Here is a 22,305-nt window from a genome sequence, read left to right on the forward strand (position 1 = left end):
AGTTTAAGTGCTAAATAGGAAAAGGATTTACCGCCTGCAGTTGATTTTGATATTTGAGGTATTATCATGGCCAGAATTTTGAGAATGCAATAGACGTGAAGGACTATAATGAGTTAAGAGCTCGCTCAAGTACGGAGGAGCTAAACCATTTAGTGATTTGTAAGTAATTAGCAAGATTTTAAAATGTAAACGATGTTTAACAGGGAGCCCATGCAGTGTTGACAGAACTGGGCTAATATGGTCATATACTTCCTGGTTCTAGTAAGAAATCTAGCTGCTGCATTTTGGACCAGCTGGAGTTTGTTTATTAAGCCTGCAGGGCAACTACCCAGTTGAACATTACAATAATCTAGCCTTGAGGTCATGAATGCTAATGATATCTCCCAAGGGTAGCATGTACAGGGAGAAAAGCAACGGCCCTAGAACTAAGCCTTGTGGTACTCCATACTGAACTTGTGATTGATATGACACCTCTTCATTTACTGCTACAAACTGATAACGGTCAGATAAGTATGATTTAAACCACACTAATGCAATTTCATTAATGCCAACATAATTTTGGAATCTATTCAAAAGAATGTTGTGGTCGATAGTATCAAATGCAGCACTAAGATCCAGTAACACTCTCACCATACTTGTTCAGTCTTTTTCTAATTGTACTGCCATGAACTTTAACATTTAACATGCTAACTGAGGTGCTAACTATAGAGTCTGAGGTGTAGTTCTTTGTTTTTTGCATTTTCTCTGAGCACTGTATGGTCTGACCTTGGGGTGAATTTGCAGGGTCATCCACTCCTGGGAAGATTGGCAAATGTTTTGAATGTTTTCCACTTGTGAATAATCTTCCTCACTGTAGAATAATGGACTTCAAATTATTTGGAGATGGCCAAGGCCGCCTTAATGCACGGGCTTACCTGGGCTGAAGCCCAGGGGCCTCCCAAGTTCAGGGGCCTCCCATGTTCAGGTTCATGATGAGCTGAAAAGGTCATATTGTTTTAACTTGTCAGATTTTGTCGCTGTATGTCGCTAGTCGCTTGTGGGTGTTGGTAGTGCTGTCGCTCTAATGTTATTGTTAAGGTGCGTTCACACCAAACGCGAATAGAGTGATTTCAGTGTTGTAAAGACGCGTTTACGCGGGTCTAGAGGTCCCGCGGCGCGAATGAGGCGAGACTGCTCGTCTGGCCACATCTATACAAAACACCACCACAAGTGATATTATACAACTATATCATTTTAATTTGACTAGGAATTAGGCTCAAAAGAAACAGTATGCTGTTGGGAGAGTGTTTTTATATCTACCACACAGCAGTGTTCAGGGATTAAATCATTTACTAGATTAACGATCGATCAATCTACAAATTAAACTCACTCATACTGTCATCAATTACTAAAACGTCATCCGAATTTGACAAATAGGCTAATACATTTTCTTGTCCCTAATAGTCAACATAATGCACTGTAAAATGAACTGCAGCAGTGCTAAACTTGCATCATAAAACTACAACACTCGAACTATAAATGTATGAATTAAACTCACTGAGACTGTCGACAGTTTCTTTTCCATGCATCATTTTATTATATCCATGTTTGTGGTTAGTTACAGTCAAATCATATAAAACAGTGAAATCGCCCTTGAACTCTTCGGTCTTGCCGATTCACATGCAATTTCACTCGAGACGGTGACGGGAGCTGAGCTCCACTGAAAGGCTTCTTTCCTATTGGTCGTCGCTCGCGAAAATCGCTTCTCATTTGCATAAAGTTGAAATTTAGTTGCTGTGTGTGGTTGTTAAATAAAGTGTCTTGTGTTTATGTGCTCAGTGAAATGTTAATAACAATATTAAAATGAAAAACAATATTTAAAAAAATCACTGTTGTAGGTCTCGAAAGAAACTAATGCATTTTGTGATGTAGATTACCTATAGATAGGCTATTACACTTTTTTTAAATGAGACTCTTTAAATTGAGGGGATGGGGGGCCTACAAAACCTCTCAGCCCCGGGGCCTAACATTAGGTTAAGGCGGCTCTGGAGATGGCCTTGTTACACCTCCCAGATTGATGAGCAGCAACAATTTCTTCTCTAAGATCATTGCTGATGTCCTTCCTCTGCACTGTGTTAACACTCACCTGAATGCTCTGGAGCAGCAAACTCTTTTATAGAGGTGATCACACTTGCTGATGATCAGTTAATCAGAGACATTTGATCAGCAGCGCCTGTGTCACGATACCACACACAGGAAACAGGGGATCCAATTGCAGTATTATTTATTGGGGAAATCCATAATCATACATCCAGTCCAAGCAGGGGTCAAAATCCAATAAGGCAATCCAAAAAACAAGTAAAAACCAAGAACAAGCAACAACAAAAAAAAAAACCCGACTAACAGAATTGGTGTGACAATAACAAGGACTCCGTAACATACACTAAACAGGCAGGGTATTTATACACACAGAAACTAACAATCATGATGGGGAACAGCTGGGTGCAATGAACAGTGATGAGTGCAGACAAGGATTGTGGGGAATGCAGTTCCTAATGTGAATGACACCGTGGGGGGAAAGGACCTCTAGTGGACAACAGGGAACATAACCCAACACTGTGACAGCCTGACTGCTACTCACCCTCTTCATTCCTATGGAAGAAGTAAGGGTGTACTTAGTTTGTCACACATGGCTTCTCCATTTTGGCCAAGTTTTTGTTAAATAAACCATGATACGGTGTAATATATCATGTGTTGTTGTTCATATCATTTCAGGATGTATTTACCTAATGTTAAGACTTGCCAAGGATCAGATGATTTTCTATTATGTCCCGATACATAAAACCACAGAATTCAAAGGGGTGTCCTTTCTTTTTCATATGATCGCAAATATCAGGAGTGGCTCTCAACCAGTGGTTCTTGAACAAAAAATGGATCACGGCTGGCAAAAATAATGCTAAATGAAAAATGCATTCAAAACTTTGGGGTCAGTGATCATTTTTTTTTTATTTTCTTTTTTTTTTTATATTAGGCAAGGATGCATTAAATTGATCAAAATTTACATTGACTTATCAAAGATACTGATATGGTTAAAAAAGTTTTATATTTCATAGCCATCATAGGTTCCACAAAAATATGAAACAGCAACATTGATAATAATAAGAAATGTTTCTTGAGCAGCAAATCATCATATTAGCCTAATTAATAGACCACATAATTAAAACCTAAACATTTGCATGGTAGTGTATGTCTGTATATCAAAGGCTTTGCATCCAATTAAAATCTACAGTATTTTGGAACAACTTCCTCTGTCACTTTGTACAGGCTAGTCAAAATAGGTTGTTATCATCATGGAAAGGTATAATATATCATGAAGAAATTTACACATAAAAGAAAAACTACCAAGAAAATATGACCTAGACTACATTAAATATAGATTGACTTGCATGGCATGTGTTTTTTTGTACATTACTGTCTTTTTGTAGTAATATTAATAAATATTAATGTTAGATTTTTATTAATCAATATATTGATGGGTCCCTAGATGAGGGACACACACAAAATGTGCAGTGGTGGGGCGTACCCAGGTTTGAGAAGCACAGGTGTACAGGACAAAACTCTAGTGACATCTATATAAATGCAGTCCATTTACCATCTATGTCATCTTGTCAAAACAGTACTGTGGTGAGTCTGCGTCCTCATTAGAGTGATGTGCAGTTGATCAATCTGAATGTTATATGAGTCAACAGGATGTGTTCAAATATCTGCTCTTTATTTGCTTCCACAGCAGCACTGATGGAGGGAAGAGGTGGAGCCACTCAACCACATCCTCTTCACCCCAACCTCTCACCTCATCCCACTGTTGGCATGGTGATCAAACTGTCATTTCCTCATGTCACTTCAAAGTTTCAGCTAGGGGAGAGAAGTATCCCAGAAGGCACCACTGCGCAAACGAAGAAATCACAGTGCATCAGGAAGAGACAACGTGATGAGTTCTGAACATCAGGTAGAGTTTATTTGTTTCTGTCAGTTGATTAAACCTAAACGAGAAGTAATACAGACATAGCTTGTTTTCGAGTTCTCGTTTGTTTTTTAGTGAAGTACAAATATGCAGTGTGGATTTTATGGTGCTTCGTGACGCTGTGTGTTCGTTGTTGGCCTGGAGTGTTTATAGTCAGGCAAGTCAAATAAAATCAAAAGAACTATGTTATTTGGCAGTAGCTATCAGTATTAGAAATTCACAAGGAAAAATGGCAACATTTCAAACATTACAAAGTGGGAAAAGCGTGCTGGGAAACACAACTTATTTTTGCATTGACTGGCACACCGACATACTAATCTAACAAAACCTAAAACCATTAGAATTTGGTGTGTGTTGTGTTTTGCTAAGGCAGTATATTCAATTGTTTTTTACAGTGATTACAAAAAATAAATAAGTAAATGTATTAATAGTGTTACACGATTCTATGCAGCCTCTAACTGCATCTATTACAGTATGTGGTAACACTTTAAAATAAATTTAAGCTAATGAATATACAACAAAACATTGTGAACTAACAATACTTTTATATTATATTTATTAAAATATATATGCATACACACAGTACTGTTGAAAAGTTTGGGGTTTCAAAAGTGAAAGTAAATACATTTATAATGTTGCCAAAGATTTCTATTTTAAATAAATGCAGTTTTTTTTTTTTTACTTTCTATTCATCAAAGAATCCTGAAGAAAATATATTTAATCAAAAATATATAGCAGCAGCACACCTGTTTTCAACATTGATAATAAGACATGTTTCTTGAGCACCAAACGAGCATGATAGAATGATATTCATAATTGTTAACTACAAAGATTTAAAAAAAAAATCATTGTAAGTTCATGGTACTAATGCATAATGCACTGAACTTCATTGTAAGTGAATTCATTTTATTTTCAAATGTTTTCCCGTACTCATGTTGTCTCTATCTTTTACAGAAGTCACAATGGAGATGACTTTACTGTCCATCACAGTGTGGTTCACTCACTTCCTCATCGCCTCAGCTCTTTATTTCAACACACTGCCAACAAACACCACGAATGACTACACTGAAACCACACAAATAACTCCAGCAACAACAAAAACAAACCAAGAACCCAAGATCCTAATAAATGCAACATCTTTCTCACCTCTGACCACAAAAACACAGGAAAGCACAACAAATTTGCCCAGTGAAGTGCATACACAGCCAAATACAACCCCAAATGTGACGTCCACACAGGAAACAACCTCCCTGCATCAACACAACAGCAGCACTCCATCTCAGAATGGCATGATGGATGATGACGTAGGTGTTAGCAATGCTATCAGTGTTGCTATGAGCCACACAAACACAAGTCATACAACAGTTTCCACTAACTTTGCAAGACTGACGCCACAAAATAATGAAACAGAAACAATGTCAGCTGCGAGTTACACTGACGACGGACGAACAGTTCAGACTGCAGACACCTTATCAGACCTGCTCAGCAGTGTCTCAACAGTTCCCTGGAAAGACAGGACAGAGAAAGAGGATGATAGAACAAAAGCAGATGAAGGAAATTATGAAACGAACTCCACCCAGGCCACATTTGCTAATACGAATGAGTCGAGAGGAACACTGAGCACTGAGGGAAGTTACAGCTTCACCAGTGAACACAGAGAGGAACCTTACGACACAGCAGCAAATACAATTGGTGTAAGTGCTGCAACGGCAACAGCGGGAAACGATTGGTCAACATCACAAAGCACAGACATTCCCATGATCACAACGGCTTACACAACAGCACGAGACCCAACGGTTACAGATGCACCTGAATATCACACCTCAATAGGTGGTGTCAATCACTCAACGACAGAGCAGAATATAAACAGATTCACGAACTCTACTGCGCACACAGGAAGAGAAAACATTACAGGAACAGACACGCCCGGTGGTACCACCACCTATAACAACAACTCTATCATAACTGATGTCCTAAACGATGCCACAACCAACAAAACAAACAAAACTGACACAGAAAGCAAAGCTTGGCCTAAATGTTTGAACCCAAACCCCAAATCTCGTCAATCCACAATGTGCTTCATCACAGTGTGGACTTTAGCAATGACTGCTACCATATTCCTAGGAATAACCATCTTCTTGTGGGTGCGTCTGTCTGTCTTTAAAAAGAAGATGAAGCGGAGGGAGAGGGGAGGCCAGACGTGCGAGAAAGAAAGCCTTTGGGCCGACCCAAAAGCATCGGTGCAGGAGAGAGTGGAATTCTGGTATGTCAATGGATCCACGATGGAGGCCGACAGGAAGCAGAAAGACAGAAAGAGGCAGGAGAGGATGAAGATGAGAGGACAGGAACAGGATAGGAATGAGAATGACCTATGGATTCAGCCTAAAGTGACAGTGGATGACATAACAGAGTTCTGGTACGCAAACAGGCGCGTGAAGGAGGAGAGGATGCTGGACACCGACACGTAGTTATCAACTTTGAAAGACACCACAGGAAACAGCGTGGACAGATGTACCTTCAGGCTTCTGCCAAAAACACAAGGAGATTTTGATGGAAACTTTATTTGAACAAGTAAATAAGACGTTACGTTTGTGATCCAACATGGACCTGATTTGTGCTCGGCTGTACACTGTAAAAAAAAATCCAACTTCCATTTTGTCAGGCAACTACAAATATAGAACAAGAACTTACATTGGAATTTTCGTAAATATGAGTTTCCTATTCAGAAATTGGACATGAACAGCCTCTAAAGTCGCGTTTTATACAGTTGTTTGTATGGTGATCCATAAAAAAGCCAAAAGTGAGAACTGTATATGACTGTTAATATTTATTAGTTTTTCCCAGAACATCTATAGTTGTGTATATTTACGTAAATATGATGCATATCGTATTTGTATGTATTTTTACACAATAAAAATAGGATTTATTTGAATTAAATTACAGACTCATCAACAAGCTGACTATCTAGATGTAGTGAATCAAATTGGGACAGTAATGTTCAACAAATGGGATGCTGTATTTTATTCTAAATCCATTGGATATTGATTAAATATCTTCTATACATTTTGGCTTTAATAAGATTTCCCTAGGAAATAGGCAAAAATTAAGCTGCCGTCCAATTCTTTCCAACAAAGCACTTGAAAACGACAAACTTGTAATTACAACTTCAGAAGTGGGAAGTAGGAAATTTCCGATAGCACATGAAGGCAGCATAAGGTCCAACTAACAGACAGCTGAGCATGTTCAGTTTGATCACTGATTATGCACTTGAATAATTTGTGATTTTGGTCAAAACATGGGGACATAATGACAGCATAAATATATGTTATTTAGAATTAATATATGTGTTAGCTCTATGTAATGTTTTTGATTACATTTTGTTGTTAAAGTTGTGTTTTCTTCTGTGAAGTTTCTTCCATTTCTATGAGTATACACAACTTTGTTGGTGTACAGAAGTAATTCTATATAATTTTTTCAGTTTGCTCAAACGTAAACACTCTTTGTTTGTCTAACTTTTGTTCTTAAAATGCAAGTTTGCATTTAAAATGCAACTTAAAATTAAAATACAACTTAAAATGCAACTTAAAATGCAAGTTTACTGAACTTAGATCCAAAAATAAAAACACATTATTTATTTTTTAAAATCCATCTATTTATAGAACTTATTATGTTTGATGAAAGCACAGACCTATTACGTTAATTGTTAAGTTGAAACAGCATTAGTTTCCATAAGTTACTTAGAAAAGTCCTGAAGCTAAACACTGAGATAAACAGAATTACATACAGTGCTTTTCCTTCCTTGGAAAAGTGAAGGGACTGCAGAAACTTTAACCACAGTCATTTTTGCTACACTGTCGGAAAATTCAGAATGTTTCTGGGTTATTAAAAAAAAAAAAAAATCCATTCCCAACCTAAATAAAAATACACAATATTTAATGTTTTTTAAAATGTTTTGAGCAAACATTATGAAATCTCATAGTGCGTCTTACTCTTGTAAAGATAAACTGAAATAAAATTAATATTGATTCTGAGATGGTGTGAATCACCATTTTGAGAGATCTATAACAGATAATGCAAGTTTCTGTTGTGCATGAGTGGTTAAAAAGAGTGAGAGACAATGCCATGAAAAAGTGTTAAGTATACTCAGAATGAGGAAATGATAGTGATAAGTACTGTGAAGTAAAACGTCAACAGAAAGAAAATATATCACGCGCATGTAAAAATGCCTAAATTAAAAAAATATATACATTTTTTAACAAATCCTGTGTTCGTTACTTAGATTGAGAAAAATGAGAGGGCAGGACATACGTCTCTCAGAATAGTTTAAGCAAACTTTACTCTTTTTTTTTATTTCTCACTTCTCTTAGTTTGCCATACCCCCCTCCACCCAACAAACACATATCGTGCACATATACACGCATGCACTCAAAAAGACACGATTGCACTTAACAGCAGTTGTACTGACAGACCAGAGTCAAAACCCACAGAAGTGTCAACACACCCTGAGCTTCCCATCAGGGCCATGGCTTCTCTTTTTCTACTTCAGCCTCAGATAATAATGTACACTATATCAAGTACTTTTTTGTACGTTTTATAATCTTTCGGCTACAGCGTCTCTCGTCCAGATGCAGGCAGTGATATGACATCTTCAGAGGGAGGAGAAATGAAAGAGGGCATGTAGGAGTGAGAGAGGAAGAGAAATGAACAGGATATAGGTGTGCACTGCATGCGAAAGTGTGTAGATTTTCACATGTGCAGTTTGGTCTTGGTGGTTGGAGCTTGCAGTGACTTAACCCAGAGGCATGAAGGTAAGTGGCAATTGCACTTATTCATAAAGGGATCAAATGGGAGACAAACTGTAACCAGTTTGTGGCTGTGATGTTATAAGATGCTTGAGAGCAGGGAGACCACATAAAAAGAACGGGGGAAAAAATCACTACATGCAGCTTGGAGAAACATTAACGTCACGGTGACACTCAAATCACATCTAGTAACTATGGTAAATGTGCACTGAAATAACCTGTGGACGTACCTCCATTCTGCCCGTCAAATGAAGTGCAGCTCATCTGGTAGATAGAGCATGTCGCTAGCAACGGCAATGTCATGGGGCTCAATTCCCAAGAAAGTCACTTTGGATAAAATCATCTTTCAAATAAAATAAAGTAGGCTACATTCAATTTAATTCTACCTTCTAGCAATAAATAAATAAATAATTTGATAATATAGGAAAATATAATATAATAGCAAGTGTTTCTTGAGCAGCAAATCATCATATTAGAAGGATTTCTGAAGGATCATGTGACACTGAAGACTGGAGTAATAATGCTGAAAAATCAGCTTTGCATCACAGGAATAAATTACATTTTAAAAGATTAGAATAGAAAAAAGTTGATATAACATTTAACAGTGTTACTGTTTAACTGTATTTTTGCAGCCTTAGTGGACATAAGAGACTTCTTTTAAAAGCATTCAGAAAATCCTATGAACCCCAAACTTTAGAACTTTTTAATATATATTTTATATAATGTATATTTTTTTCAATTTAAACCAAAAAAAAAAGAGTAATAATTTGGTGACTAACTGTCTTTTTCTTCCGGTGTCTTTTTTACTGTGTCACATGTTTATTTCAAAGCTAGATTTGCTTGTGCTACACTGAAAGAGAGACAGAGAAGAAAAAGGAAGAACAGGGGTGTGTAAAACTTTCCGGCCCAGATCCACGCAAGATTACCTCAGCAGAACACCAAGCACACAGAGAACAAGAAAAAAACAAAACAATGAATGACTTCTGCCAGATGCTTTCATTTAATATATAGTCAGGTGTTGGAGGTTTCCTACAATTTCTATCACATTCTCGAGCCTCAAAGTGGATCTCCAAAGACATCAGCTCACCTGAGCAATTTTGTTTTGCACAAAGACTTTTCAGGCAGTAGTATGAGCATCATGAGGCTCGTTTTTAAGAATTTACTGCTGTATCTTGCTCTTGGAGCCTGTTTCAAGTTCACTGATGCACAAGTGTCAATAGAGACAGATATCACCACCGCAGTACCGAATCACAACACTGTGGTGTTGGAAATGTTCAGTTCTGAAAGCACCACTGCTGGACCACTGCTGCACATAAATGATGTCACTGAACTACAGACAACACCAGATCTGTCTCCCACACTTGTTTATCAATCGAGCACCATGCTTGAAGAACAAAAAACTGTGAGTTTCATGCCAGTCAGTAATGAGGCTGAACAAACAACAGCAGAATTTGCTCCTGAATTAACAACACCTGATCAAATAGAGCAGACCACAATGATCACTACTAACATGCCTCCTAATGTGGAAACAGGAGTAGCTGAACAAATAACTTCAGTTGCCCCAAGCACACGTCAATATGAAACGACTGTTGGCTTTACTTCTTCTGAGTTGACCAGTCCTAAAGAACATCCTACAGATGAAATCACCCCAGCAGCTGATCCTATGTCTACTGATTCAATAGAAGCCCTCAATCCCACATCCATAACGTTTCAACAACCCGCAGACTGGACTGCGTCCCCGTCCAAACCCAAGGAGACCAGCACAATAACCTCCACTGCAACTCTAACATCATCTTCACAGTTGTCTCAAATTACTCCTGAAGGGCACTCACCATCGGCGTTTGAAGACGAATCAGTCTCCACCCAATTTACCGCTGTCACCACCGGTGGAAATGTCAAGCAAAGTTTTCTTCCCATGCAAACAAACTGGTTATTAATAATCGTAGTGTGTGTGGCCGTCATGTGTGTGCTATGTGTTGGCATGATTCTGTTTGTCCAACGGCGAAAGAAAAACGCCTCACGGACATTTGACCCCATGTACGTGAATGGACAAAGTAAACGTTCCAAGAAGAAAAAAGGGGCGGAGGATGACGCATGGGCGGGGCCTGTGAATCTGGAGGCGGGGGTTGAATGTGACGCTGAAGTACAGGAGGGTCTTCTGCCTGATGATGGGAAAAAGGATGGAGACGATATGGTGCTCAGCACTTTCGCCGCCCTGGACGAAGGTGACATGTCTAATGGTGGAGTGGGTGGGGAAGGTACTAAAGAGGCGCAGAAATGGGAGAAGCAGGAACCTCTGCTTTACATAGATGAGGATGTGGCCGAAAACAAGGCAGGAGAAACACTGGCAGAGAACAAGACACAAAAAGGAGATGACAAAAGTGAAGAGAAGGAGTTGAACGGAGGAGAAACGTTCTGTCTCACCACAGCCGTCTAATAGACTTCTTCAATGAATGAATATTAAGGATTTTATATAATTGACCATCTTGATTACATCATCAAACAAGGACTAAGTAGGGTAATATAGATTTGTAAATAGGCTATTGTTTGACCATCACAATTCATTATGAACAATGGCGCAATGTATAATGATCTAAAACTCTCAAGGCCCATTCACACCAAGAACGATAACTATAAAGATAACTATTGTATATTAGTGTCCTCACCAGCGGACGATATTGGATGGATGGATTCTGATTGGCTGTCAATATTTTTATCGTTCATCAGCCGGATAAAATCGTTCTGAAAGTGACTCCAACGATATTGTTTCTCTGTGCCGTTATCGTTATAGCTGTGGTGTGAACTCTGCTATATGTTGCACATTTTATTTGTCCAAAGAGGAGTAGGTTGTGTATTTTGTACCACATTTGCAACTGCTTTTTATAACTTTATTAAAATTTAATTTTAATTTAATCTTAATTTTTAAATGGTGTTTTTTGTTACATAGGAACTACTGAAAAGACATTTAGAAGTTTATTTTAAAATGCCAAGTATTAAAAATAAAAAAAGCTCTGTAAACATGTGCATTTTTGCAACACTATAAGTGTATCGTATTGGGTAATGTTCGACACGTTCGACATGTTCTTCATGCATACTTGAACACTTGGGCCAAATACAGGAAATACGTCATGTAAGTAGACAAGTGGTCAAGTGCAAGGACTGCAAGGGTGGGTATTTGGCTAGGCCCACATATGTATGAAATAGCTCAAAAAGGGTCTATAGCTATTGATCAAACATGGCGAACTCACATGACAAACTGAACCTATTGCAAAACTTGCATGGGAAAATCCTTCATCCTCATGAGAATTTGCAGATCACATGGATTCCTATTGAAATGACAGGATTTTGTCTGCAATTTTTTAAATAAATCAGTGAGCAAACAAACTTTAAGACAAAATAATTTCTGCATTAATTAATAATCATCATTCATCATTTGTAATGTTCACTATAGATGCAGATAAAAAAAAAAGTGGTAACGCTTTAGATTACAGCCCGGAAAGTACTGTGTAATTAAAATGATTTTACAGTGTAACTTCCTGTAATTATAGTGTACCTATAAAGTACTTACATGTAAGTATAAGGGAACAACATGTAAAGTTTGGGGAATAAAGGGGTAACAACCAGGAGAATAATATATATATATATATATATATATATATATATATATATATATATATATATATATATATATATATATATATATATATATAATACTGTGTAAGTATTATAGAGGTATAGGGGTACTAAGGGGTACTTATTCTACTATTATGATACAACAATCACATCTGGTGAAAATTTCAAAAATCAAAAATTTCAAGTGACCGATAACATCTACATTTTTTAATTAGTCTGACGTATTATTTCTCATTGAGCCAATGTTAACAGACTATTGCAACAAGAATTTCACTTGGGCCAATTGAAAAATGTAGAAGTTATCGGTCACTTGAAATTTTTGATTTGGGAGGGTTAGAAATGTTTTACAGTGCAAGATACATAAACAAACAACATCAGACTACTTAAAAGTACAATTTATACCTACAGGTTTAAAACGATTTAGTTATTTTAAAAACAGTAATAACAATTTATGGCATCTATTTCCAAAACTTTCATGCGTTGTTTAAATTCACCAAAAGAAATCAGAGTTCACAATTGCAAATCAGTCTGTAATGTGTTCCAGGTGGCCGGGGCTGCATAACTAAAAGCCTTCTTACCAAGCTCTGTACGAACCGTAGGAACAGATAACAAGTACAAGTTACCAGAGCGTAAATTATAAGAACTGATATTACGTGACGTATAGGAGCAAAGATAAGAGGGAAGCATATCCAGCATAGACTTATAAATAAAAATAAGCCAATGTATGCCTCCTCTCTGACAATGAAGTTTGTAATTTTGTACAAGGTACAATGATGTACTGATGCCTTACATCCAGTCACAAATCTTAATGCATTATAGACAGTATCCAACCAAGACAAACATCGATCAGGCGCATTTCTATAGAGCAAATCACCGTAATCGAGTGCATGTAAACCCAAACTTAAACATCTGCACTTTTGCTATCAAAAAAAAAAAAAAAAAAAAAAAAAACCTGTAGAAATACATAGATACCCTAATTTGTAAAAAGCCTATACAGTTTGTATTGATGCACAATTTTACAAAAAGGTACACAGTGAATGCTCTTGCTAAATTGCTCCCAAATGTAAGATTGTTGGATCATAATAAGGACCCCTTAGTTCTATAATACTTACAATATAAATATTTTTTAATTCTCCTGCATATTGTTCCCTTATACTTACATGGGTACACTATAATTACCGAAAGTTACGCTGTAAATTTCGTCTTAATTACGCAGTAGGCCTACTTCCCGGGCTGTAATCTAAAGTATATTACCAAAAAAGTATAATTTGTATCTTTATCTACATCTAAAGATACAGTTGTGCTACTACTTGGGTAAATGAATGAGGTTAGAGATAGTGCTCTTGATTAAGGCACACAATAGGCCTATGTTTAAAATAAACAGCTAACCTTTAAAGGGTTAGTTCACCCAAAACTTCTGTCACTCATTACTCACCCTCGTTGCACATCTGTAAGACCTTCGTTCATCTTTGGAACACAAATGAAGATCTTATAATGAAATCAGAGAGCTTTCTGTCCCTCCATAGAGATCCAACTTAACACATTCAAGGCCCAGAACGATATAGGAAAGACATCGTTAAAGTAATCTATGTGACTCCGGTGGTTTCAATTAAGTGACGCGAGTGCTTTGTTAGCGAAAAAAACAACAACATAAATGACCACTTTACCACAATTTATCAGAATGTAAGTTTTAAGATTTTAAGAAAATTAGCTTTTTTTCACTGTTAGCAAATATCATATCAATGGATGGTGGCACAATACAATCAAATGATCTAAATTAGCCTATATATGCTGTATATATATATATATATATATATATTTTTTTTGTTCAATACAAACACTTCCCAATATTTTCTGTACTGATTTTGTGGGAAAATCTATAGAATTCTGTGGAATGGATTTAAACATGTTAAACTGAAATGATAAAAAGATGACTGAAAACTAAATGTGACTGTAGCCAGAAATAGATTTACACCTATAATCCCTGAATCTGAATTATAGAAAAATCAGAAGCCAGCAGCCCTTCTAATCTGGCAAGGAGTGCGCCAAATAGAAAATAGAGACGTGTAGGAATGCCATTGGTGGGTGCGAGGTCGGTTATCTTTGGCCACAAGTGTATGTATTTAAACCAAGCACAATGATTGAAAATATATCAGACTCGATGGTTTTTCTTTCTTCTTAAATATCTAACCAGTTTTTTTTTTTTTACATCCTTTGGTATTTCTGACATAATTGCTCATAGTGTGAAATCCATAACATGGAGACATTGTTTTCTATTGTGTAAAAGCCCATTACCAGCAAAACCTTTCATATGGGTAACATTCAAATTCTCATAATGATATATCAATGAGGCATCATATTCCACTGCATAAACTGTTATTACAAATGACCACCAGATGGAGCACCTGACAAGATTTCCAACTTTCTCTTTTTGTATTCTAATATATATATATATATATATATATATATATATATACACATACAGTACTGTGCAAAAGTCTTAGGCATATATATATAAATATGGTTGCTGTGATTTGGCCAAGTAACACATGTTCCTGGATCAATGTTGATCCTGGAACAACATTCCTGCATGAAAACATAGTCCTAACCCTTTCCCTACTCTGGAGCCTAACCCTAACCAAGTTTTTTTATTTTTTTTATTATTCTAGGTAAATTATTTATGGAAGTCTTTTTCCCTTTCTTTTTGTGTACTGTGGTGTTATGTGTTTGTTCTTGCTGATTGAATGGTTTACTGCTGGCTGTGAAACAAATTGCCCCTTGAGGATAATAAAGTTGACCTAACCTAACTAACCTAACCATAACCTACTCCTAAAATCAAAGGAAGATCAACAACACTGATGTAGAAGCAGCTATCCCTAGTTGTAAACCTAAACTTGACATAAACAGTACACTTGTCCCTCAAATCCGATTGGTTGTAACATGTTGTATTTGGTTGGTATCACTATTACTTGGTATCAAGTTCACATTATGGGAAAATACATTAATGAATTCAACTACAAAATGTTAATAACAAAAAGTGTTTGAGAGTTCTACAAAGGGTTAGTAGTGTTTAATAGATTAAATATCTAAAGACTAAACAAAAAGACACACAGAGGACTGCAAAGCCTCAAATGTGTGTCTGCTGGCCACATCCATCAGGATTGTTTGGACAAAACCAAGAGAAAGAGGGAGGGAGAAAGATTCAGGAGAGGAGGGCCTTGGAAAAGAATGGATTCTCTGGAGACCAGCGGGAGGAGGAGAGAGGGAAAGAGTCAGAGGGGAGGGCTGATAACTACATCTGGAAGTTATTTGGAACAAGAGAGGGAGGTAAATAGCTGAAAAGATAGACAAAGACAACCGGGAATTAGCAATTAAGGTTTAGGGAACAAACTAACAAGCAAACAAATATTTTGACGTTGTTTGTGTTAACTTAAAAAAGAAATATATATATATTTTTTGTAATGCCATGAGTAATCCCAGAGAGAAATGATACGAGTCTGAAGGAATTAAACAACAAAGAAAGAAAAGCTTGTGAAGAATTTTGTGTGCCTGGAAACTGCATGACCAATCATTTAAGTTCATCACTTCACAGAAGCCTTTTTTTTTCACGTATGAAGAGTCATTTACACCCTGGAGAACTGGAGGAATCACATCTGTGATGTGGATAATATCGGTCAATGAATAAATAAAGCAAGATCTCATGAACTTCATCCGTACGTAAGAACAAAAAGACAATACGGGAAGCTTTGGATTCAGGACACAGTGAAAACTCAACTCTTTTCCTGGAAACCTTTCAATTGCCTGTCAGTCACTTTTTTCTGTCTCCACCTAAATAAAGGTAACTATATTGGATTGATGTTTAATGTAAATTTTGAAATATTAAATATATAGATTTGGGTACTGGTTACAAACCACTTGATCATTACTGAAGCAGACTAGAGAAAACAATGTTGTTGACAGCGAGTTTGTGCAAACCTGTGATTTACTGAGATAGATTGATAAAATAGATGATCGTTTGTGTTTTTCATTTACTGTAGGTCAGAAAAATATATTTTATGGACAGGCAGAATTGATTAAAAAAAAGGGTTGAATTTAAAAAGAAAAAAGTGGATGTATGCTTCAAGCACTGTTTTCTAAGCATTTATAATCACAAGAAACTAAAGTTATGTTTAGGTTTCTATGTGATCTCATATTTTAAGAACTTTATAATTCCCGCATACATATGGTGCCAATTTCCAGAACCATTACTGACATACCACTGAAATCAGATCATAAATCCATGTGCTGCCTAACTTTGAGGGGGCTTAAATGTTTACATTTTGTCCCATAATATGCTCTGTGGTCACATGTAGACCACATTCTGTGGAACAAAAAGAGCAAAATAACCACCAACATGATTATGTTGCTTTCTGCTCATGGAATATGAAGTGGCGCATATCAAAGTCCACAATATTCTTTGAGTTTAAAGTAAAAGAGAGGCCCTACATGAGTAGGTATGTATAGTCATGGAACATAATGGCTTTCTAGTTAATGCTATCAGCAGTATAACACAAGGGTGGTTTCTTCCTGCCTGGAAACAGCACTTCCTCTCCATGCTACAGTTCAGGAGAGTGTGAAAGTTTGCACACGTTAATAGCACACACAATACGTTTATATATCGTCATTTTGTGATTATATTCCTGTCTTTCTTCTTTCATGCAGAATGTCTGTGTCACGAGGTTGCCTCTGCTGTGTGAAGTACCTCATGTTTATCTTCAACCTCATCTTTTGGGTTAGTTCTGTTTTAGGCTTCTGCAGAATATCAGTTTGGCAGCTTGAGGATCTATATTCAGTTAACATCACCATATTCTTCAAACCCGTCTACGATTCTTTCTGCCACCGAACAGGAGCAAGAGTGTGATGTTGTTCTGAATGATATGATGCTATTCAGACAAACAAGATTCGCAAGCGTAACTATTATTGGTTTTATACACCAGTTCAGTAAACAAACAAAAAGTTAGTTTATACGTAGTAACTTACACAAATACTTTGTTCATTTTTGCTCCGCCATCGAAAGGAGTCCCAACAAAGACCAAATTATCAGAACCAACTGTTACGCATCTCAGTAGTGGCGTTCCTGTGAGTGTTGTGCATCGAATCATTGAACAAGTCATTGAATCATTCACTCAGCGAATCGTTGAGTGAATGATGTCACTCGTCACCACCTACGGGTGTAACGTTGTAACATATGCAGAAAAACAGTCATGGAACGCCGCTCAGTCAATCATAAAACTGAAGGCTGGAGTACACTGTAAAAATATGTGGAATATGTGTATTGTTCTTTTTTCATGATTGTACAGAATATTGAAACATACACTATAGGCTAAACGATTTTTCAGTCGTTTAGAGTATAATGCCCAGTTTACAAAGTCGACAAGTGTATGATGCCTAGTGGTTAAAATACGAGAAGTGTATTCCATCTATTCAATAAATATACACCAAATATTTAAACACATATGCAAGTATGTTCAATATTAGCCCATTATGTTTATAAAGGCCATGCAGGCCTACACTTGTTCCTTAGAATGACCTGTCTTAAACTGATGCCAAATTATTTTTCTTTACCTGCTTGTTTGTGCAGTTGGGAGGATGTGGTTTATTTGGTGTCGGGGTGTGGCTGGCCTTCACACAGTCTGAGTTTTCATCTCTACCGCTGTCCTTCCCTTCACTCTCCGCGGCCAACCTGCTGCTTGTTGCTGGGGGCGTCACCATGGTGACAGGGTTTCTCGGATGCCTTGGTGCTCTAAAAGAGCAGAAGTGTCTATTGATGACGGTAAGGTACCTGGATCCTTACTGACATCAGTACAACAAATGTGGGAACTGCCCTCATGTGACACTGAAGACTGGAATAAAAGCTGCTGAATATTTAGCATTGCCATCACACGGATTAAAGGTAGGGTAGGCAATTTCAGAGAGGCTAGAAATAGCAAGCTAGCTTTGAAAGCATAAGATCCCACCTTCCCTCAGAGCGTCTCCAAAGCCACGGCTCCTTCAAAACACGTGCAAAGGAAAGCGTCATGAGAGATCGTGTTAAATCACCTCATTTCTCAAAGCACATAACATTTAATATTAATGTACGTAAACAACTTACAGAACTCGGACTTCTACCACCTGACGCTGCAGATTCATTTTGCCGTTGATATTGTTGAAATAGAAATGTATAAATCAGAGGACATGAACAGCTCTGGGTAGAACATTACGGGTTGCCGTCTTTAAATTAAGGTTACGACATGGTGTGAACGCAGCATTAGCTCGTTGTTTTGGTCGAGGAGGAACTGTAAAAGGCTTTTGAACTGTCTGTGGCGCTCAGTGACTGACATCTGTCTAACTCTACATAGCCTTACAGAACACGCTGATGACGTGTGATGTCTGCGTGAGCCGATGCGCGGAGGTATAGAAATGCATGTGTTGACAGAGGTAGGACATCGTATCATTGCATTTGGACCGAATCCAATGATTGGAAGAAAAAAAATTGTCCTGAGACTTTGACAGAAGATATATGTACATGTTTTAATATTTCGACCACTTCTGTCATTGATTGCTATCAGGATATGAAGAGAGTTTCAACCAATAAAAAGTGTTTTTGCCTACTCTACCTTTAATTACATTTTAAACTATATTAAAAAAGAAAATAGTTATTTAAAATGTAATTATATTTTAATAGTTCCTACTGTATGCAGCCCTGGTAAGCATGACATAATTTTTGCCGTGCATGATGCCAGTATAAAAGAGAATTTTTTCAAGAACATTTAAAATCCAAAAGTTTGAACGGCAGTATATTAATTTAACATATAATGTACATAATTAAATCATTTTAATTTCATGAAAAAATAAATATTTGGAAAAAAAAAATTTATTTGGAAGAAGTTCAATTATCATCCTCATCTCTAATGTTTCTCCTTATAGGGAAAAAAGAGAGGCAATTGTTGGGTACAGAACCATAAAATTGGTGTCTATAGCAGTATAGTTCAAATAATTTAGATTAGTATTTGATGAGAAATATTTTAGTTCATATTGAAATAAGAATTTGATTGATCTTGGCAAATTTGAGACCAGAATGGGACTTTTCAGGATAAAAATCTGAGAAGCAGAGGAAGCAGAAGTCTCTATATTGCTCTTTTTTTTAACCTCATTGCTGCCTAAGAGAAATAAATGAGTTCATAAAAATATTTTATATTTAAATATATTTTTCTTCCTACATGGGAATATTGTTGTCATTCATGTACTCTAATAGTTTTTTCTTGTTCTTTCAGTTTTTTGTGATCCTCTTGTTTCTAGTCCTGACAGAAATGGCGCTGATTTTGGTTTTGAGTGTGTATCATGAAGAGGTAAGAGACTAACGTCTGAGCCTTGCAAATATTTCAGCCTTTCCTTTCAGGAAAACACTTTGCCTTCTACATCCTGTTTATCCGCTTGTCTCTGTTTTGTCCATTTAGTTGGACAAAAAGGCTAAGGATGACCTAAGAGAGGGAATGAAGGACTATGATCCAGATAAAGCGCTGGGAAAATCTTGGGACAACATGCAGAAGATTGTGAGTTAGGTTTATAACAGTCACAAATTTATAGACTAAGATTCTTCAATGTATATCATGGATTCTGTCTCCTTCAGTTCAAGTGCTGTGGCGTGAGCAACTACACCGACTGGCACAATAAAACAAACAGCGGCAAACTTCCTGAATCCTGCTGCAGGAATCTTTCTGGAGAATGCCATCATTGGGAAGAGGTCAGAACATTTCTGGGGGCTAGGGTCAGCTAAGTACCACACGTTCCTAAATCCCGCCAACGGTTGATAATTGCAACCAAAAATGAAATCTGGCACAAACCCTACATACATCTGATATGTTAAAGTGTTAGTTAGTTCATCCAAAAATGAAAATGATCCCATAATTTACTCACCCTCGAGCCATCCTCCTATGTGTAGCCTATATGACTTTCTTCTTTCAGCCAAACACAATCGGAGTTATATTAGAAAATATCCTGGCTCTTCCAAGCATAATGGGAGTGAATAGTATAGCCTACCTGAGATTTTGAAGCCCAAAAAAGCACATCCATCCATATTAAAAGTAATCCATACGGCTCCAGGGGGTTAATAAAGGCCATCTGAAGCGAAACGATGCGTTTTTGTAAGAAATGTTTTTTGAGCAGCAAATCAGCATATTATAATTAATTAGTATACTATTCTGAAGGATCATGTGACACTGAAGACTGGGGTAATGATGCTGAAAATTCATTTTTGTCATCACAGGAATAAATTACATTGTAAAATGTACACTGTAAAAAAAATCCCTATTTTGTAACTATTAAAATAACTATTTTGTTTTATTTTATTTTAAATTGTACTCAGAACTTACAATTTAAAATTACAAACAATATATCTCAGCTGTTATTTTAAGTAGTATTATGCTATTAATGACAAATTACAGTAAACAATGTTTACAGGTTTCTCAAATTACATACAAATATATTTAAAATTAGAAAAATACTGGATTGTAATTCTTGAAATCACCACCAGATAGCGCAAAGGGACAGTTGACTCGGCTGCCAAACAGAAAAATTAAAATTAAAAGTGAAATATCCTAATTTAGATAAAGTGCAAAAATTATTTTCATTTAACATTTTATAGGAAAACAGTAAAATATAATTTTACAGTAAAATATTTCACAATATTACTACTTTTACTGCATTTGTGATCAGATAATTGCAGCCTTGGTGAGTATAAGAGTGTCTTTCGAAATCATAAAGGCCCGGTTTCACAGACAGGGCTTAGATTAAGCCAGGATTAGGGCTTAGTTCAATTGGGGCATTTAAGTGACTTTAATAATAAAAAATAAAAAAACATTACTGGTGTGCATCTTGAGACAAAACAATGGCACTGACATATTTTAAGATATATCAGAGCAAGTTGCTTTCAGTTAAAACACCTCAAACATGCATTTTAATCTGAGACTACATTAAGCATTGTCTGTGAAACTGGGGTTAAGAGAATTTACTAACCCCAAACATCTGAATGATAGAGTACATTTACAACAATTTAAACTTCATGTCCAGTTGTTTATTTATTTGGTAACTAATGTAATAAGAAAGATGTACTTTCAGCCGGTCATTATCTCAAATTAAATCGAGACCCTGATTACTGTCACGGCTTACTTTGAGATAATGACCGGCTGATAAAACTGTTTTTTAAATGTGTTTTAGCCGTGCTATGAGAAGGCCAAGGACTGGCTTCTGGCTAACATCACCTCAGTGCTTGGGTTTGGAGTTTGTATTGGAATCGTTCAGGTACTTATAAACTTGTGTATCTGGTGTAGTTTTGATTATTATGAATTTAAGCACTGGTATAATGCGACTGCATTTTTCTCCCTCCAGATTCTTGCTTTGGTGTTCTCCATGCTGATGTACTGCCAAATCCTACGAGCAGAAAAATACATGGACTGACCCTTCCTTCGCCCCATTCTGAATATGTAATGAATGTTTAAACAGACTTGCCTATTAGAGATACTGGATGTGATATGCATGTGCACATAGATTACAGTACTGCACTTAGGAAGAAGCTCAGACGAATCTCAGATAAATTAATTTACCAGATAAAAGGCTAAATAATTAATTTGTACTTAGATTAAATGAATATAAAGTGAATGTATACAGTAGGTGGAAAAAGTAAATCTTAGAATTATTGCACTCTTTGTTAAATACCCTTATAACTGCTTACAATGAACATGCAATCAGTGTGAATTTCCTATAAATTAAATGTTTAAGAGTTGATGATTTGTTATACTAAACCAACGGTCTGTACTGTATTAACGTCTGTTAAGGTCGTTATAAATAAAAAAG

At 36.6% G+C, this 22,305-nt stretch overlaps 3 protein-coding genes across 6 annotated transcripts; all 3 read left to right on the plus strand.

Annotated features, from left to right (window-relative positions):
- The first annotated feature begins 3,828 nt into the window (after positions 1–3,828).
- On the plus strand, positions 3,829–7,392 carry LOC309504711 (uncharacterized protein). 2 transcript variants are annotated; one of them, XM_082177948.1, is made up of 3 exons: positions 3,880–3,985; positions 4,076–4,157; positions 4,955–7,392. In XM_082177948.1, exon 3 carries the CDS (start codon positions 4,963–4,965, stop codon positions 6,466–6,468), a length of 1,506 nt encoding a protein of 501 aa, XP_082034074.1. In that variant the 5' UTR covers positions 3,880–3,985; positions 4,076–4,157; positions 4,955–4,962; the 3' UTR covers positions 6,469–7,392. The 2 variants fall into 2 exon arrangements, with proteins under 2 accessions (XP_082034073.1, XP_082034074.1); XM_082177947.1 differs by lacking the exon at positions 4,076–4,157 and having other exon boundaries at positions 3,829–3,985.
- Positions 7,393–8,460: 1,068 nt separating this feature from the next.
- Positions 8,461–11,715, plus strand: LOC309504724 (uncharacterized protein). Of its 3 annotated transcripts, XR_014208151.1 has the most exons (3): positions 8,461–8,808; positions 9,633–11,520; positions 11,552–11,715. XR_014208151.1 is itself a non-coding variant. In XM_082177969.1 (2 exons), the coding sequence occupies exon 2, from the start codon at positions 9,779–9,781 to the stop codon at positions 11,237–11,239; it is 1,461 nt and encodes a 486-aa protein (XP_082034095.1). In that variant the 5' UTR covers positions 8,461–8,808; positions 9,633–9,778; the 3' UTR covers positions 11,240–11,715. The 3 variants fall into 3 exon arrangements, 2 of the variants coding, with proteins under 2 accessions (XP_082034095.1, XP_082034096.1); XM_082177969.1 differs by having other exon boundaries at positions 9,633–11,715; XM_082177970.1 differs by having other exon boundaries at positions 9,637–11,715.
- A 4,015-nt stretch (positions 11,716–15,730) lies between these two features.
- Positions 15,731–22,090, plus strand: tspan4b (tetraspanin 4b). The gene is made up of 8 exons (XM_082166760.1): positions 15,731–16,273; positions 17,137–17,206; positions 18,056–18,247; positions 19,728–19,802; positions 19,911–20,006; positions 20,084–20,197; positions 21,670–21,753; positions 21,841–22,090. The coding sequence occupies exons 2-8, from the start codon at positions 17,138–17,140 to the stop codon at positions 21,907–21,909; spliced, it is 699 nt and encodes a 232-aa protein (XP_082022886.1). The 5' UTR covers positions 15,731–16,273; position 17,137; the 3' UTR covers positions 21,910–22,090.
- Positions 22,091–22,305: the final 215 nt, after the last annotated feature.

Source organism: Leuciscus leuciscus (assembly GCF_965113295.1).
Source record: "Leuciscus leuciscus genome assembly, chromosome: 1".
NCBI lineage: Eukaryota > Metazoa > Chordata > Actinopteri > Cypriniformes > Leuciscidae > Leuciscus > Leuciscus leuciscus.

Bases quoted from the DNA above. Each gene is read 5' to 3' on its own strand.
- LOC309504711 (XM_082177947.1), top strand. From the start codon at position 4,963: ATGGAGATGACTTTACTGTCCATCACAGTGTGGTTCACTCACTTCCTC.
- LOC309504724 (XM_082177969.1), top strand. From the start codon at position 9,779: ATGACTTCTGCCAGATGCTTTCATTTAATATATAGTCAGGTGTTGGAG.
- tspan4b (XM_082166760.1), top strand. From the start codon at position 17,138: ATGTCTGTGTCACGAGGTTGCCTCTGCTGTGTGAAGTACCTCATGTTT. The intron at 20,007-20,083 runs GTGAGTTAGGTT...TGTCTCCTTCAG, and splicing joins GGGACAACATGCAGAAGATT to TTCAAGTGCTGTGGCGTGAG. The intron at 20,198-21,669 runs GTCAGAACATTT...AATGTGTTTTAG, and splicing joins AATGCCATCATTGGGAAGAG to CCGTGCTATGAGAAGGCCAA.